We start from the raw sequence: 17415 nt of genomic DNA, 5'->3' as shown, positions 1-17415 counted from the left end.
AATATCAGTAGGAGATGATGTGTGATTTGTTGTAAATGAGTAAAGGAAAGATGAATCAGGAGGGTAACCAACTGTTGCGTTTGTTTTCATTTGGTCCCTTTTTTTTGTACTCAATATACCATCGAACTTGTTGTTTGTGTTCACCATAACCCTTTGACTGGCTATCACAGGTCAAAAGCCGGTCAAAAGGGCTATGGTAAACACCAACAACAAGTTTAATGATATATTGAATAAAAAAAAAAAAAAAAAAACCAAATGAGTACAACCGCGTTAGTCATTTTCCCAAAAGTTTAAACCCTAAAATGACGGTTCCACAAATAGTGGCCACTCACACTCCCTCGGTTGCAAGCCCGATATGAATCACCTTCACAATTTGTAGTATCAATTGTGGCAATATATTTCCATGTTCTTCCGGATGCCATTCAATACACTTCAAAAAATACCGAAACTCAAATTCATGAATAACCTAGATGATGTATAGATACAAGAAAGTCATCTCAATCGCCATTCATGGCGGTTCCAAGCTTTCAATCTCTCATTCGTACTCAACCACTGGCACCATCAGTCATCACTTTACTCACCACATCGACCAATTTCTCTCAATTAGATCTCCTAAAACCCTCCAATCACTCACAAAGTACCACGCTTACATCATAACTACAGGACATCACTCAACTAACGTTTTCATCTCTTCAAAACTCATCTCCCTCTACGCTTATCTCCATAAGCCCGTATCATCGAAACACGTATTTGATGCATTTGATGGTGATAAAGATATCTTCCTATGGAACTCTATCATTAAAGCTTACTTTTCCAATGGAATGTATCCACAATGTCTCGAGTGTTACGCTTCCATGAGAGGTTTTACTTCCCTTCTCCCAAACCAGTTTACAGTTCCCATGATCGTTTCCGCCTGTGCCGAGCTTGGGGATTTGATTAATGGCACGATGGTACACGGTTTGGTGTTTAAAGTTGGAATTTTTCAAGAAACCTCTGCTGTTGGGTCTTCATTGGTGTACATGTATTCAAAATGTGGGTATGTCGAGAATGCACAACAGGTGTTTGATGAAATGCGTCTGAGAGATGTGGTTGCTTGGACTGCTCTTATTATCGGGTATGTGCAGAATGGTGAGAGCGAGAAAGGATTAAGGTGTGTTTGTGAGATGTATAGGACATGTGGAGAAGATGAAAAGCCGAATTTTAGAACATTAGAAGGTGGGTTTCAAGCTTGTGGCGATTTAGATTCAGTAAATTCAGGTAGATGCTTACATGGAGTAAGTTTAAAATCTGGACTTGGATGTTCGATAGCTGTTCAATCTTCAATCTTTTCCATGTACTCCAAATGTGGAACTCTAGAAGAAGCTTGCATGTCCTTCTGTGAAGTTCCAATAAAAGATATCAAGTTATGGACTTCAATTATTGGTGTATATGGAAAATTTGGATGTGTAAAACAAAGTTTAGATAAATTTATGGAAATGCTTTTTTCTGGGATTGATCCAGATCCAATGGTTATCAGTTGTGTGATATCTGGTCTATCCAACTCTACATGTGTATCTTTTGGAAAAACATTTCATGGGTTTTTAGTGAGAAGAAATTATCATGAAGATCATATGGTTCATATTTCATTAATGACTATGTACTTTAAGTTTGGACTTATAACTTATGCTGAAAATGTCTTCAATGGTGTAATTGATATAGAACTTATGAATACCATTGTTCATTGCTATGGTAAATTAGGATATGGAATCAAATGCATCGAGTTCTTTACAAAGATGATAAATTTAGGCATGAATCCAGATTGTTACAGTTTAGTATCGGTTATTTCTTCATGTTCAAAAATGGGGGAAATGAATCTTGGAAAATCTCTTCATTGTTATGCTGTGAAAAGGTTTATGACAGAGTATACATTGGTGTCGAATTCACTCATAGACATGTATGGAAACACTAACAATGAAGAACTAATGATAGCAAGGAAACTATTTTGTATAACAAAAAAAGATATTATCACTTGGAACACAATGATTTCTGCTTACGTGAATTCTAAGCATTATGATGAGGCGTTTTCTTTGTTCAATAAAATGGTTTTTCAAGGGATTAAACCTAATTTAGCAACACTAATTAGCATGCTTTCTGCATGTGCCCAAATCGGATCATGTGAAAAAGGAGAAGAGATACATTCAAATTATATCGATCAAGAAATGATTTTGACTAATGTAACACTTGCTACTTCATTAGTTGACATGTATGCCAAATGTGGGAAACTCGAAAAATCGGAAAATATATTTAACCAAATGAGTGAAAAAGATGTTATTTCGTGGAATGTGATGATTTCTGGTTACGCGATGCATGGAGACGCCACGTCAGCAATAGAAACTTTTGAAAAGATGGAGGGATCAAAATCGAATGTTAAACCAAATGAGCTTACTTTTCTTGCACTTCTTTCGGCTTGTAATCATGTAGGGTTTGTGAAGGAAGGAAAGTATTTATTTAGGAGAATGGGAGATTATGGTTTAAAACCAACACTTAAACATTATTCTTGTATGGTGGATCTTCTTGGTAGATTGGGGAATCTTTATGAGGCTGAAGATTTGGTTTTGACAATGCCTATTGTTCCTGATGGAGGTTTGTGGGGTACTTTGTTAAGTGCTTGTAAAACACATAACAATCCCGAAATGGGTATTAGGGTTGCAAAGCGCGCGATTGAATGTGACCCAAAGAATGATGGGTATTATGTAATTATCTCAAACTTGTATGATTCGGTAGGGATGTGGGAGGAAGCTGAAAAGATGAGAAACTTCATGAAGGAAAGGGGAGTAGAAAAGGCAGTAGGTTATTCTTCTAGCAACCCTTAAACTGGTCCACACTAGCTGATGTAATTCATCCACACAAGTCCAATCATAATAGATAATTACTATAAATACAAATACAAATACGAGTGATATTCTGATACTAGTAATGCATGTCATTTTTTATGTTCTAATTTATCTAACATCGGTGTGACATAATCTTACAAGTGGTTGTATATCTATCTTCTCTCCATAAAGGTTCTTTTATAGAGTTAATATGGGGTTCATGTATGTTTAAAGTTACCAATCTCACATGTAGCATATTAGGATCTAGGGTAAAACATCACATAAAGATTTTAAGTAGAATGTTACGCTTTCGGGTAAAACATCACATAAAGATATCAAATTGTGTTTTAATATAATTATAAAAAGGCACAAAAGATAGATAATTTTGCATTACATGTTTTATGGAAGAAAACATATTTTTCATGAAAAAGTTGTCAACAAACTTAATAATAAATTTTTAAACGATTAGTAGAATTAACATAACGATTTTAAGAAGTAGCATATTAGGCTCTCGGGTAAAATATCACAAAGATTTTAAGAAGTTTTAAAATCAGAGGAGAAATATTCTTCGACGTTATTTATATAATCAAAGTGTTTTAATGAAGATATCAAACTGTGTTTTAACATAATTATAAAAAGACACAAAAGATAGATAATTTTGCATTACATTTTTTACGAAAGAAAATACATGTTTCATGAAAAAGTCGTTAACAAACTTAATAATGAATTTTTAAACAATTAGTAGAATTAATTAAGAAAACAAATGCATCCTGCTTTCATTTTATATGAAAATGACGTGGTTGCTTTAATTAAGTAGATTTTTTCAAAATACAAGATATGAAAATAGAATGTTGTGATAAAAAAAAAATCAATAAAAGTTCATTGCTATTTCTTGCAACTAAAACTTGTCTTTTCCTCCCTTTGAATGATCATATGATATGCAATCTCCTTCATGTTTCACACCCCAAAACCGAGAACGGCGGAAACATTCTGGGATGGAGGACGTCATGTCAAGTATCACAATATATGCAGTACAGTAATCAAAGTACAACAATCATTGCATTAATAGTAATAATTTTACATAGGTTACATTTCGCAACAACATCAAGTGTAAAATACAGAGAATAACATAAAGTGCAGCTCGGTACAAGGCTGTCTTCGCAAAAGCTCTCGGAGTTTATCTGTCTACCGATGACCTGAGAATACAAGTTATTTTGAAAGCGAGTATCAGCATTTTTAAATGCTGATGAGTTCATAAGTATTTAATGGCATTGGTATAAATACATGTTTTTCCTCAAAATAAACTTAGAAAAGTGGTGGTTTAGAACCTACAGAGTGTTAGAATTCTTTCCAGAAAATCCTATATTTTCTAATTTTAAAAGCAGTCTTCTACCAAGACCCAATCGTTATATGTTTAAACCAAGGAGTATCTTTATCAAAAGCAGTCTTCTACCAAGACCTAACAGTTTTATGTTTTAAGGAGTAATTTCCCAAAAATACTATCATTATCAAAATATAGTTTTTACTTTTAAAGGAATTGTGAGGAACATCACAAGTAAAAGTAATAAGGGAAAATAATATTATACCTCATCAGTAATACTGCTGGCTAAAAGTAAATAAAACATAGACTCCAGGCGGGACGCCTCGCAAAGCCTAAAAGTAAATAAAACATAGACTCTAGGCGGGACGCCTTGCAAAGTGTAAAAGTGAATAAAACATAGACTCTCGGCGGGACGCCTCGCAAAGTCTAAAAGTGAATAAAACATAGACTCCAGGAGGGACGCCTCGCAAAGTCTAAAAGTGAATAAAACATAGACTCCAGGAGGGTATCGAATGAACAATACGTCTGGCTCAATCTAAAGGGATATAAAAGGGTTGAATGTGAAATCGTATGTAACCATGCTGACTGACGATTGAATCCTTGATGACCCTCCAGGTCATGCGTAGAGTTAGTAACATTATGTCACCCATGGGCCATACCGGCTCAGATTGTAGCTAGCAGTCAGGATGTCGGAGTGTCTGTCCCGTATAGATCTATACACATGGTGTCCGCTCTCCCTCCAGGAGACTCTGGTTACACGGCGATGGCACTATGAAGCGTCGTATCGGGAAATAGTGCGTCAAATTCCATTTAAAGTATTATAATAATAGTATAGACACACGAATGAACTGACTCCTGAGTAATTCGTCGTACTAGAGAGAGAGAGAGTGTGTGTGTGTGTGTGTGTGAGAGAGTAAATAGAATCCCTTAACTATTCCTATAATAGTTACTAGTGTTCTAAAAATATGAATAATGGAAGGATGCCTTTGTTACCCAAAGGAGATGAACTGGCTGAGAGAAATTTTATGACCATACATGTATACATAATATATATAACTAATATTTAAACGACCTTCGGACGGATAGCCGATACCCTAGAGCCACATCCAAACAAAGAAAAGGAGGTAGGGAGAGCTGGCCTTCCTAAGTCCTTTATACATTACTTATATAACTATACATAAACAGGCATGCATTTTATAATATAAAAGCATAAAAGAAAATTTGGTAAAAAGCTTTGGAAAACTTATGAATAAGAATTTATAACTTGATTTCCTTTTATAAAACAAGCTTTGAAAACCTTTGGAAAATCTTTAATAATCTAAAAAGGGACATTCGTACTTTAACGAGACTCGAAAACATGATTTGAAACACCTTTAGTTGGATAAAGCACTTTAACATGCAAAAATCTATTTTGCTATACAGTTATTAATCACATGTGATTGATCTAATAACTATATAGTTCAACTTGTATTCCTCCCCATAAAAGCAGTTAAAATCATTTAAAAGGTTAATTCAGGGGTATGAACTCACCTGACGTGGGCGATTCGGATGAACGGACGGTATAGGACGCTAGGTGTCAAGTGAGGACTTGAACACACACTCGGATCCTATTTAACATGTAATGATACATTTAAGTATCTAATTAGTCATTTAATAACTAATTATGAAAGTGAGGACATCCTAATGTATGAAAACACTTAACTACGAGTGATAGGAGTACCAAGGGTTGTATATAAAGAGTGTATGGCCTCACATTGGAGTTTACTCCTCAAATGGTGGCCCTTAGGGGTGTTTACGGTTTCAATACCACTTCCCCCATGAGTTTACGGCCGTAAACTCATGGAAGTGGTGCCATTGGGTGTTCAAAAGTCTAATACCACTCAAGGGATTAAGCTAGACTCGAATCTAGGGCATATGAAGTGATTTGGGGCTCCAAATCGACCTTTGGAGGAGTTCACGGTCATAAACACATGATTTTACGGCCGTAAACTCATGTTTTCCCATTCATTTTATGTTTTTTTGTTCCTAGATTAAGCATGCAAGGTTCTAGTCAATTATACAAGCCATAGGGGTGTTAGAGGCATCATATGACCCCCTTTATGGAGTTTACGGCCCAAGGACCATTTCCTTAGGATTTTACGGCCGTAAACTCTATGAGGACATGGTTTCTTTGATGTTTACAGTCCCTACTTCAATGGTGGTTGGTTCTAGGTTGAATTCTGGGCATAAGGAAGGAAGAAAGGGCAACTTTGCACCCTTAAAGGGAGTTTACGGCCCAAGAACATCCATTGGCCGTAAACTCTCATTCATCCTTGATTTCTTGCTGTTTCTAAGCCCTAAACATGTTAAACCTAGTGTAAAATGAGTTAGGATAAGAGTACTTACGATCTAGGAGCTTGAATGGTCGTTTGTGGCCAAGAACACTAGTGTATGTTCTTGGTGTTCTTGGTGAAACTTGAAGATCTATGAAAACATGAATTTCATGGATGAAAACATGTAAGATCACTAGCTTAAGTAGTATATCAACTAGTTGGGACAAGAAACTTACGAGTTTTGAAGATCGGGGACGAAGAGCGGGATGATAGTTGAGAGGATTTGAGCCAAAGGAAAGGGTGGAATGAACAAATGGCCAACTTTCCACATAAGGTGGAGTTTACGGCCCAGATGGAGTTTACGGCCGTAAAGTCCCATGTGCTGGCCATGAACTCCAGGTAGATGTGTTTCCGGCCCGTTCGTTGTACTATAGCTTCGGCAGATAAACCCCAACACTTATTCCTTAAGTGTATTGGGCTCAGAATGCTCGAACAGACTTTAAATGGTGCCAAATGATAGCAGGAATAAGTCTGACACTAATTTGGGTTGAGTGGCTGAGCATTCAAAGCAATAGAAAATTTTTGGTTGTCACATCATCCCCCCGTTAGAGGGAATTTCGTCCCGAAATTTAGTGTTTAGGCCAGGAAGTAGGTATGAATAACCGAGTAAAGAGATGAGGGTACTTCCTACTTGGTTGGTCCTCACGCTCCCAAGTGAATTCAGGGCTTTGCTTGACGTACCAGAGAACCTTCATGATTGGAATGTGGATTCTATTCATTCGCTTGACCTCTCAGTCCGTGATTTCTACAGGTTCTTCTACAAAGTTGGACTCTCATTGATTTTGATCTTGACGAGAGGGGTTTCGAGAGTCGCGTCGGACAAGTACTTCTTCAAGTCTAAGACGTGGATAGGTTTGGGTGGATTTCATGGAATTCCAAAGGTAGTTGAAGTCCGACGGAGGTTAGACCAATCCTTATCAAGAATCTCAGATGGTCCTAAACTCTTGGGAAGATAGAGCTTTTCAGTACTTAGAACATAATGTACTTACATGGTTAGATCATCACTCGATGTGACCGCCATTCTGAAGTTCCAAAAGTTCCTTCATACTGGGGGGGGGGGGGTATTCTCCGGTTTGGTTCTTAGAAGGCTCGGATCGTCTTTGGATTCATACTTCTTAAAGGTTGGCTTTCGGAGGTTTTCTGGATCATCGGATGTATCGGCTATGTTCTGGCCTCTATTGGTTACGTGACATCTATCTCGACCTAGTGCAAAATGGACCTGCACTTCTAACTCTTGCGGCGTTTCTAACGGAAGCTCTCGAGGTTGGTGAGATAGGGGGGTTTTACCAGAAGATGCTTAGAAAATTTAAATTTTCATAATCATCTAATAGATGCTTTCACAGCACGATCTCTAAATGGAAAGAATCATGCTCTTACTCATTTTGTTGCTTCATGGATAGCGGTCTCCGATCAAGGCTAACTTGGCCCTTCGAGATTTTCTAGAAGTGCTGGACTATTCCAGGAGGTGGTTCTACTATCTCTTTAGAGATAGTATTCCTTGGAACACCGAGTAGTCCAACGAATCTCTAAGACATGCCCTATTCTCTAAGGTGTCGGCTCCTTCCAGTTTGTAGGAAACGTGCGTGCTCTTGTATAACCCATCGACTAACACCTAGACTGGTGTCAAGTCTACAATCTCTTTGTGACTTGGGTTATAAGGCTCAACACAACATACCATTCTACTTTATTCGAGTATTCTTGGTTGCGGAGGTGGTCATGTGGTTCTGGACATTCTAGTATTTAACTTTGGAGAGTGCAGTCTAACGTCTATAGGGCGACGGTGACTTTTCTCGCACGAGGAGGCGGTGTGTCCTATGCACTACTCGTCTGTAACTGGATGGACGAAGTGCCTGAGTAGCGCGAGTATTACTTGCAACTGCTCTTCCGGTGTTTCTGAGTTTTCTCGATCTAGATTAAATCTAGAGAGTATAGGGTTCCGTTTCTCAGAACATCTGATTATTCTCATCCACTTCTCTCAGAGTTTAACATGTCATAACTCTCAGGTTTTCTAGGATCCCTACTGAGATGCTTAACTCGTGGGGTTTACGCATGAATGGATGGTCGTAGTCAATGCTTGACTCACTACTAGAAAAACAGCCTTTTACGACGCGCAAAACACGACGCTCTTTGATTTATGTTACGCATTAGAGAGTGACATTAAAAAAGTGTCATCTCTTCAAAAATTTTAAGGATTTATGTCGCGCATTACTGAGTGCCTTTAAATTAGTGTCTGATGTAAAAATATTAAAAACACGGAAGGCACTTGTGCGTCATCTGTGAATGTCGTTTTATATTTTTTTTAAGAAACGCGCGTGTCCGAGGGAAAATGAAATCCCCCAAAATTTTGAACACCCGCCATCCTCCCTGTGTACTCTCTACACCCGCCAAATCGATTTCATTCTCTCCCTTCCTTCTCTCTGCAACCCCTTCCTCTGCGATCGACTTTCACTTCCTTCTCTGTGTAAACCCTAATCAAACATAACGCATTTGCAATGGTAATGTCTTCTTTCACAAAATAGACGATTGAGCGAAGAACTAGGGCTTCTGATGAATCGAACATCACCAACAATGATAGCTACCCATCATAATTTGTTTTTTCTCTCGGACTCCACCATTCCAACATCGCACCACAACAGCGCTTGCATCTGCTGCATCTTCTCCAACATTGGATTCTGGTTCTGGAAAGCGCTTGCATCCACCTTCTCGTCTCTCCCCCTCCACCGTGTTTTCTCTCATCTCTCTCCTCCATAGATGGAGATTGTCGGAGACATGAAGGGAGTAACCGAAGGAAACCCTAAAACTACTCTGATTGCATAAACACTTCTTCTCCTGCGACTTTAGGTAAGTCTCTCCTCCATAGAGTATAATTTCTGCTTTCATGTTTTTTCATCTTTAATCTTTCAAACCCCTTTCTTGTTCTTCTTTCAGTGTTAGAATTTATCTGGATTTAGCTCTTTGATTTTATAAGATCTTCATAAATTGTTCGGGTTTCTTGATTTTTGGAACCTGCATGTTTATTTTCCTTCCCAATCTGGGCATTTTTATCTGTGATTAGTAAACAAATTAGGGTTATGATTCTTAAACATCCAATCCTTTTGCCTTTGTTCTTGTTCTTAATGTTTTTCTTTTTTAGAAAATTCCATCGTCTTTAGTTCTTGATCTTGACTTTGAAGACACCCATGTGTTGTTTAGTTGAAATTCAGTTTCAAGATCATGATTCTTCATTAACTAAATCAACTTGTCAATCTTACCCTGAAGTTGCTAGTGCTGGAGAAAATTACCATTTAGCGTTTGAGAGTTGGAATTGAAGATATGGAATGGAATTGAAGCTCATTTAGTTGCAATAATGGTCACATCTGTGATCTGTTATTGCTAGGCAAAATGGGTCCCAATCATCAATTACAACAGCAAGGGTAGTGCCCTATGCTTCTTCAGTTCCAATTGAAGGTTTAGTAAATTAAAGCTTTAACCAAGGTAATCATCTGGGGTATCAAAGTTACTGGGATGCAACATATGCACATGAATTGACAAATTTTCGTGAACATGGGGATGCTGGTGAAGTTTGGTATGCATATCTAATTGACTATGACATATACCTTCTTTGACAAGATGCTTTTTTGTATGACTTTTTAAATTCTTTCTAAAGGTTTGGGGCAGATGTCATGGAAATGGTTGCTTCATGGAAAAAAGGACTATGTGCTGACATTTCACAAAGACATTTACAAATTCAACATAAAATTGATGACTCTGAGTCTGTTAGTCAAGAGGATAAAGATTTAGCAAGATGGAGTGTTCTTGATGTTGGAACAGGAAATGGGCTACTTCTTCAAGAGCTTGCTAAACAGGGGTATAGTATTATACATAATAAAACTTATTCCTCCTTTTGGTACGATGATAATTGATAAATCATTCTTTATTACTTTTGATGTTAGTATAAATAGGTTCTCTGATCTCACTGGAATAGATTATAGTGAATGAGCAATTAGCCTTGCTAGAAGCCTTGCTAATCATGATGAATTTATTGGTATCAAACTATTGGTTGATGATGTTCTTGATTTTTTATTTACTCATATTTAATGTCTATTGGTAAGTTACAATTTGCATTTACTCATATTTAATGTTTTTTATTTTTGATTTTACAGCTCCTGATATACATCGATCCAACAGCACAAAGTTCCAGGGATATGCTTGGTATTGACACTCGAGGTTGAAAACTTCAACGTCATGTCAGGGATAAATATAAATTTATTTCAAGTTTGGTCCATTATACCCTTGGTTGACATTTATAAAAAACTTCCTGGAAGTTACTAAAGAAACAGTCGTTGCCACCTTTGTGCTATTCATCAGGTGTTAAATGGCTTCTACCAACCTTGGACATGGCGGAGTTGGCAGTTCCAGAGTTGTTACCGGCTTGAATTATTTATCTAGTTCAGTTGACTGGCTCGGGAGAGAGATGCTTGAGATGCGACAAGGTAGAACATGATGATGAAAGAGTGAGTGCAAGTTCCTTTTCCCTTATCATAACTTTTCTTATATATCATTCATAAAATTCTTATATATCATCAGTTGTTATTGATAATCTGTTCATGTTGGATTTATATTGCAGGAAAGTGAACCAGAGATAGTACATGGTGTGGGTTCTGAAGCAAGGCATGTTATAAGAACAACAACACACCCGGTCTTCTTTCTGACTCTGTCATGTAGAAATCGATTGCATCACTTATTCCCTTATTCTCTTGTGAGTATAAAAAATTAGCTACATCATTAACCTAATTTGTGAATTATTGATTTTATTAATTGTTGGAACAGGGGAAACTTGGGGAAACTTGTGATTTCTTTCTTAGGTATCTAATTGCTAATTTTATAGCTACATCATTAACCTGCTACGGTTGCTATTTGAACTTTGAAGTGTTTTCTGCCTTTTTGACCATTTTACCCCTGCTCTGTGTTTTGCTTAGTTGTTGTGTTTGTTGGTCTCAAATTTTTTCCCATGCTTTTGGAGCTGTGTGGAGCTTGCTGCCACCTTTTGGAGCTGTGTGGAGCATTCTAGGTGGTTGTAATGATCAGTCTAAACAGGTTTGGAGTAATGAATTTTCAAGAATTAGCATTTTTCATGGGTTTCAACTACAATCTGTTATTTAATTTTTATATGATATAAAGGCTTAACATGGGTTTCAATGTTTCATGCAATTTAAAAAGCAAATTAAAACAGAGCTTTGAGAATTTAATATATGTACATATGGTGGTCAAATGAAGTTGTGTAAAAAATGTTATATGAAATGGATGTGGGAGTATTATGTGGATGCTACAACAGGTAGGTAAGCTTCAATTTCTACCTTTTAATTTCTCTCATAAGTTGAAAATTTGATTTCTAGTTTCCATGGATCCAACCTTAATGTTTTTCATCCTCAAAGGTAATACATGTTTGCTGAAGTACCAGACGACTACGAATAGATATAGACTCTACAAATGTTCAGGTGGGTATTTTTTTCTGAAATTCACATAACTATATCTTTGATAGTCATGTTTGTTTGTTCGGTTGTGCAAGGACAATTAGATGGAGTTTGATAGCACATGCAGCTAGGGAAGTGGATTGGAGTGGGATAGAAAATAGAACAAATGTAGCTAGGGTAATTGTTTTCTGAATTTGGTGTAACTATATCTTTGATTTTGTTTTTCATCTTACCTTTTATGATTTGAGTATGAAATTTTATTTTATATTATGCAATGGATTGTATTTTTTGTATATGCTATTTTATTTCTATTATGAGAAATTAAATGCAAATTTAATTTGAAAATTAATAAATATATAAATTTATTGTTTTTAAACATTTAAATTTACGATACGCAAAAATGTGTGTCATCTTCATTTATGACATGGCCTTTCTTGACAGGGGCTTTCTTGATACGCATTGCGTGTCATTAACACGCGTGTCGTAAGGTTACGACACGCGAATGCGTGTCATCTTCCTTTATGACAGTGCCTTCCTTGATACGCATTGCGTGTCGTAAACGCGCGTCGTAATTGCGCGTCGTAAATGAGCGTCGTAAATGCGCATCGTCTATAGACGACGCGCAAAAGCGCGTCGTCTCTCTTTATGACAGGGCCTTCCTTGACACGCATTTGCGCGTCGTCTGAGCCTTTTACGACGCGCAATGAGCATCGTAAAAGGCTGTTTTTCTAGTAGTGACTCTTACGACTCAAGTTACTTTCCTAGTCGAGGGTGTTAGCTACTATGTTGGCTCAATCGGGATTACGACAATTTCGGATTTGTGGTCATTTTAGTAGCTCAACCCACAACGGTTTTCTTGACTCTAGCTCCTTTTCTATAGGGTGGGATGAAGGGTCTTATTATAAGGTTCGTGGTAGAGCTCATACTCGGCTTAGTCACTAATACTCGGTATATGCAAGTTGTATATAATTGAGATCGACATGATGTTCAGTTGTGTGGCCCCACCCTAGACCCACAACCCAACGAGGAACAGGGAGTAGGGAGGAAGCACACATCTTAATTCTTATTGATCTAAATTATATAATAATCTAATGCATATACTCAGTAGTAGCAAGTTAATATAATGAGTTCTTTCTCTCATGAACCTGATTGCGAGGTGCTAAGGGTCTTTTTGGGGGATCTACTAAGTAGGCTTCGGGCGGTTATTGTCTTCTGGGATACCTGTAGAGCCTTTCTCTTTGGGTTCTATCTGTCTATGAAGGGGGTTTGGTTAACAGCGCATGGTATCCTTCTCCTAGGTACTTCGGAGGGTTTGGACAAGAGAGACGACTGAAGGTTCGCATTAGGTTTTCTTACTAGGTTCGGAAGAATCTTTATTTGACGCAGAGGCTATGGTGAAAGTTCTCTTTACGCAGCACTATAAATTTTTTTACATGGTCGCACCAAGTCGAACCATGATTGACGGCAGTGTCAAATTTAACAGGCATCGACACGATATGGAATGAAGATCGATAGGACCATGTGCTGAACAGAGCACACAAGTTCTTAGCGTCTCGAGTTTCATCCATGGTATCTCTATCGTGGATACTTGGACCTATAGAACCGACGCGGAACTATAAGGGTCCTGATGTTTTGGAATAGTGTACTTTTCATGAATGGATTCCTCACGAGGCCTTTCTATAAATCGCCTAGTATATACTAGTCATTCATAATTAAGATTGCAAGGACTGTTGACTAAGCGACTCTGCCCTAAATCCATAACTAAACAAGGAACAGGAGATAAGGCAGCATCACTCACTCGAGGTCTATCAATCTTAATTATAAATGGCCTTAACGAATATACCAAGCCACCATAGCTTTACCTGATGGATTTTTGAATTTTACAATAATGTTGCGACTTTCGCCTTATCGAGAGGGTAATTACAATTAGTATTAATCATTTAATTTTTTTGGTTAGTCACTTAGGATCGAGAGACGTACCAAAATTCTACCGGGTTCATTGATGCTTCCCTTAGGCATTAGAGTTAGACTCCTCCCGCGCCTTTGTTATTTCTTTCAGTTGGACAGTCTTTCTTGAAGTGCCCAATTTCACCACATAGGTGGCATACTGGACTGGTTCCCACATTGGTGGTTGATGCAATGAACTCAACCGGGGTTCTACAGAAGCGAGTGGTATGTCCCTTCATGTTGCACATAACGCAAACGAGTCCTCGATAGATACCATGATGATGGTAGTTACACTTGTTGCAGCGAGGGAGGTTTCCTAGGTATGGTCTTCTTGGAGTCGAGGCGGAAGTGTTGACGAAGGGATTGGCCACTTTAGCTTGTTGCCCTTCAGAAGGCCTTTGAGTCGAGGTACTTCCCTACGCGTTCTTAAACTTTCTCTTCAGTGGGTTTGGTTGGGGTTCTGGGGTGGCTTTGCACTCTGGTGCTGGTTGCTGCTGTCCATTGCTTTGATCGGGATTCCCGATAGGGCTCCTGCTAACGTTGGCGTTTTTAGCATTCAGGTGAGCCATGCCAGCTGCTACGGCTACCGAAACTGCAGCTTGGAACGTAGCTTCATCAAATAAGAGAGTCGGTGTTTTTCCAGCGGGCTGGTTACGCTTCTTTGGAGGCATGGTTTTTCCTACACGAAAAAGGAACACAAGCTGATGAGAGACGATGATTAACCCTGGACGTATCTTTCTTTACTATGACAAGCATAAATTTTTCCCGCGTCTCGAGTTATGGTTATCTGAGCGTCGACCTACATCCCTATGATGCAGTCTGGGTAATCGGATAGGAGTAAGTGTATTGGAAAGCCATAAAATGGGTGTCGTTCCTACTGGGTTATCTTTAAACTAGAGAGGTTCACTCTCTGGTTTTGAAAGGGCCTGAGAGAAGCTCGGAACGAAGATTATAGGAGAAAATGATGATGAAAACTTATGGCTAAACACCCTAAATCGAGGGTTTGGGATCCGTTCTATTCGTATTACTTGCGACGGGAAAGGCGGTTTTCTTAGCACATAGTGTGAGTAGTGTAATCACTAACTCACTAAATTGTATTATTTTATTGATTTATTAGCATGAAGATAAGGAGGAAAAGGCACTTCTCGGGTTCCAGGCATTGGCTCCCTCTGTCCACTTCTTATCCCTGACTGGAATAGGTGTTGGTTTTCTTTGGGTACTTACCTAGGGTTCTTTTCTCTTGTAGTCATATTGAATCTCTACTCCGCCTTACTTCTGATCCTGACCCTAAGTGTCATCACTGCCTTACTTCTGATCCTGATCGTGAGTGTCATCCCTGCCTTACTTCTGATCCTGATCCTGAGTGTCATCACTTCATGATAGATGACTGGAATCTCAGATATTCAGGCGAATTCCCCACTGATGTCCCTAAAAGATATAGACACATGGTGGTTTCAATAGTTTCGTCCCTGTTCATTTATTTCCTAATTGGAAACCTTCTCAATGAACCTTTTCTGGGTTTGAATCGACTCTTCTGCCGATCACTGAAGTGGATAAGGTTTTCTAAAGGGTTTTGCGCGAGAATGGAAATGTCTAAAGAATCCAAAGTGATTATTAAACATTTCTCTAGGTGATCCATATCGAGTCCTGGTACAATTCCATAGTGTATACAGATTATATATAACTTAGATCTGATAGGCCTTCGAATCGAATATGTGATACTACTCTATATCCACATCCAAACAAGGAAAAGGAAGTTGAGCGAAACCACACATTCTCAGACTATGAGATCCTCACTATATATAACTTTGGGGGTGTACACTCTGTAATCGTAGGTCTATCAACAAGGATCTTTTTAGTTTTCACACAAGGTTATTTATGATTCCCAAAATACCCCTATGGTATTTTAATTACTTGATGGATTCTTAAATTCTGAACATGATTCTGGGTTTATCGTGAGTCTTTTAGTATCCTAAAATACTCCCCTAGTATTTTAAACTTTATGTTTGGCTCTAGCATTCCTATTTGGTAAGTTTCAGATTTGTTGCAACACCACTATCACTCCCAAGCACATGTTAGTCGCATCTCGAATAAATGTAGTTGATCAGGTTACATTTATTCCAGCTTACGATTACATAACTGCCCAGGTTTGACGGTAATGGTCAACATCCAAATACTTTTATTCTTGTTCTTTCTTGTGATACTTTGTTCGGGTATTTAGATTCTGGATGTTCTTATACTTTGGTAAAATATGGTTATATTTTAAAGTATAATTCTTGGTCAGAGTGTTTTCATCCCAATGTATTTATAGCCTGTATATCTTTTATGATTTGATATACTGAGCTCACTATACACAATGTTCTGATACCAATCTTTCACACCCCAAAACCGAGAACGCCGGAAACGTTATGGGGTGGAGGACGTCATGTCAAGTATCACAACATATGCAGTACAGTAATCAAAGTACAACAATCATTGCATTAATAGTAATAATTTTACATAGGTTACATTTCGCAACAACATCAAGTGTAAAATACAGAGAATAAAATAAAGTGCAGCTCGGTACAAGGCTGTCTTCGCAAAAGCTTCTGGAGTGTATTTGTCTACCGATGACCTGAGAATACACGTTATTTTGAAAGCGAGTATCAACATTTTTAAATGCTGGTGAGTTCATAAGTATTTAATGACATTGGTATAAATACATGTTTTTCCTCAAAATAAACTTAGAAAAGTGGTGGTTTAGAACCTACAGAGTGTTAGAATTCTTTCCAGAAAATCCTATATTTTCTAATTTTAAAAGCAGTCTTCTACCAAGACCCAATCGTTCTATGTTTAAACCAAGGAGTATCTTTATCAAAAGCAGTCTTCTACCAAGACCTAACAGTTTTATGTTTTAAGGAGTAATTTCCCAAAAATACTATCATTATCAAAATATACTTTTTACTTTTAAAGGAATTGTGAGGAACGTCACAAGTAAAAGTAATAAGGAAAAATAATATTATACCTCATCAGTAATACTACTGGCTAAAGGTAAATAAAACATAGACTCCAGGCGGGACGCCTCGCAAAGCCTAAAAGTAAATAAAACATAGACTCTAGGCGGGACGCCTTGCAAAGTGTAAAAGTGAATAAAACATAGACTCTCGGCGGGACGCCTCGCAAAGTCTAAAAGTGAATAAAACGTAGACTCCAGGAGGGTATCGAATGAACAATACGCCTGGCTCAATCTAAAGGGATATAAAAGGGTTGAATGTGAACTCGTATGTAACCATGCTGACGAACGATCGAATCCTTGATGACCCTCCAGGTAATGCGTAGAGTTAGTAACATTATGTCACCCATGGGCCATACCGACTCAGACTGTAGCTAGCAATCAGGATGTCGGAGTGTCTGTCCCATATAGATCTATACACATGATGTCTGTTCTCCCTCCAGGAGACTCTGGTTACACGGCGATGGCACTATGAAGC

The 17415-nt window shown here is 38.0% G+C and overlaps 1 protein-coding gene and 1 pseudogene across 1 annotated transcript; both read left to right on the top strand.

Moving 5' to 3' along the window:
• Positions 1–316: 316 nt before the first annotated feature.
• On the top strand, positions 317–3013 carry LOC111917842 (pentatricopeptide repeat-containing protein At4g39952, mitochondrial). The gene has a single exon (XM_023913479.3). It carries the CDS (start codon positions 471–473, stop codon positions 2850–2852), a length of 2382 nt encoding a protein of 793 aa, XP_023769247.1. The 5' UTR covers positions 317–470; the 3' UTR covers positions 2853–3013.
• Positions 3014–9891: 6878 nt separating this feature from the next.
• LOC111917847 (uncharacterized) lies at positions 9892–10622 on the top strand (annotated as a pseudogene).
• The last annotated feature ends 6793 nt before the right edge of the window (positions 10623–17415 follow it).

The sequence above is a fragment of the Lactuca sativa genome, chromosome 5, assembly GCF_002870075.4.
Source record: "Lactuca sativa cultivar Salinas chromosome 5, Lsat_Salinas_v11, whole genome shotgun sequence".
Classification (NCBI taxonomy): Eukaryota; Viridiplantae; Streptophyta; class Magnoliopsida; order Asterales; family Asteraceae; genus Lactuca; species Lactuca sativa.
This window is presented reverse-complemented; position numbering and strand designations above follow the sequence as displayed.

Coding starts and splice junctions, on each gene's coding strand:
- LOC111917842 (XM_023913479.3), top strand. CDS start 471: ATGATGTATAGATACAAGAAAGTCATCTCAATCGCCATTCATGGCGGT.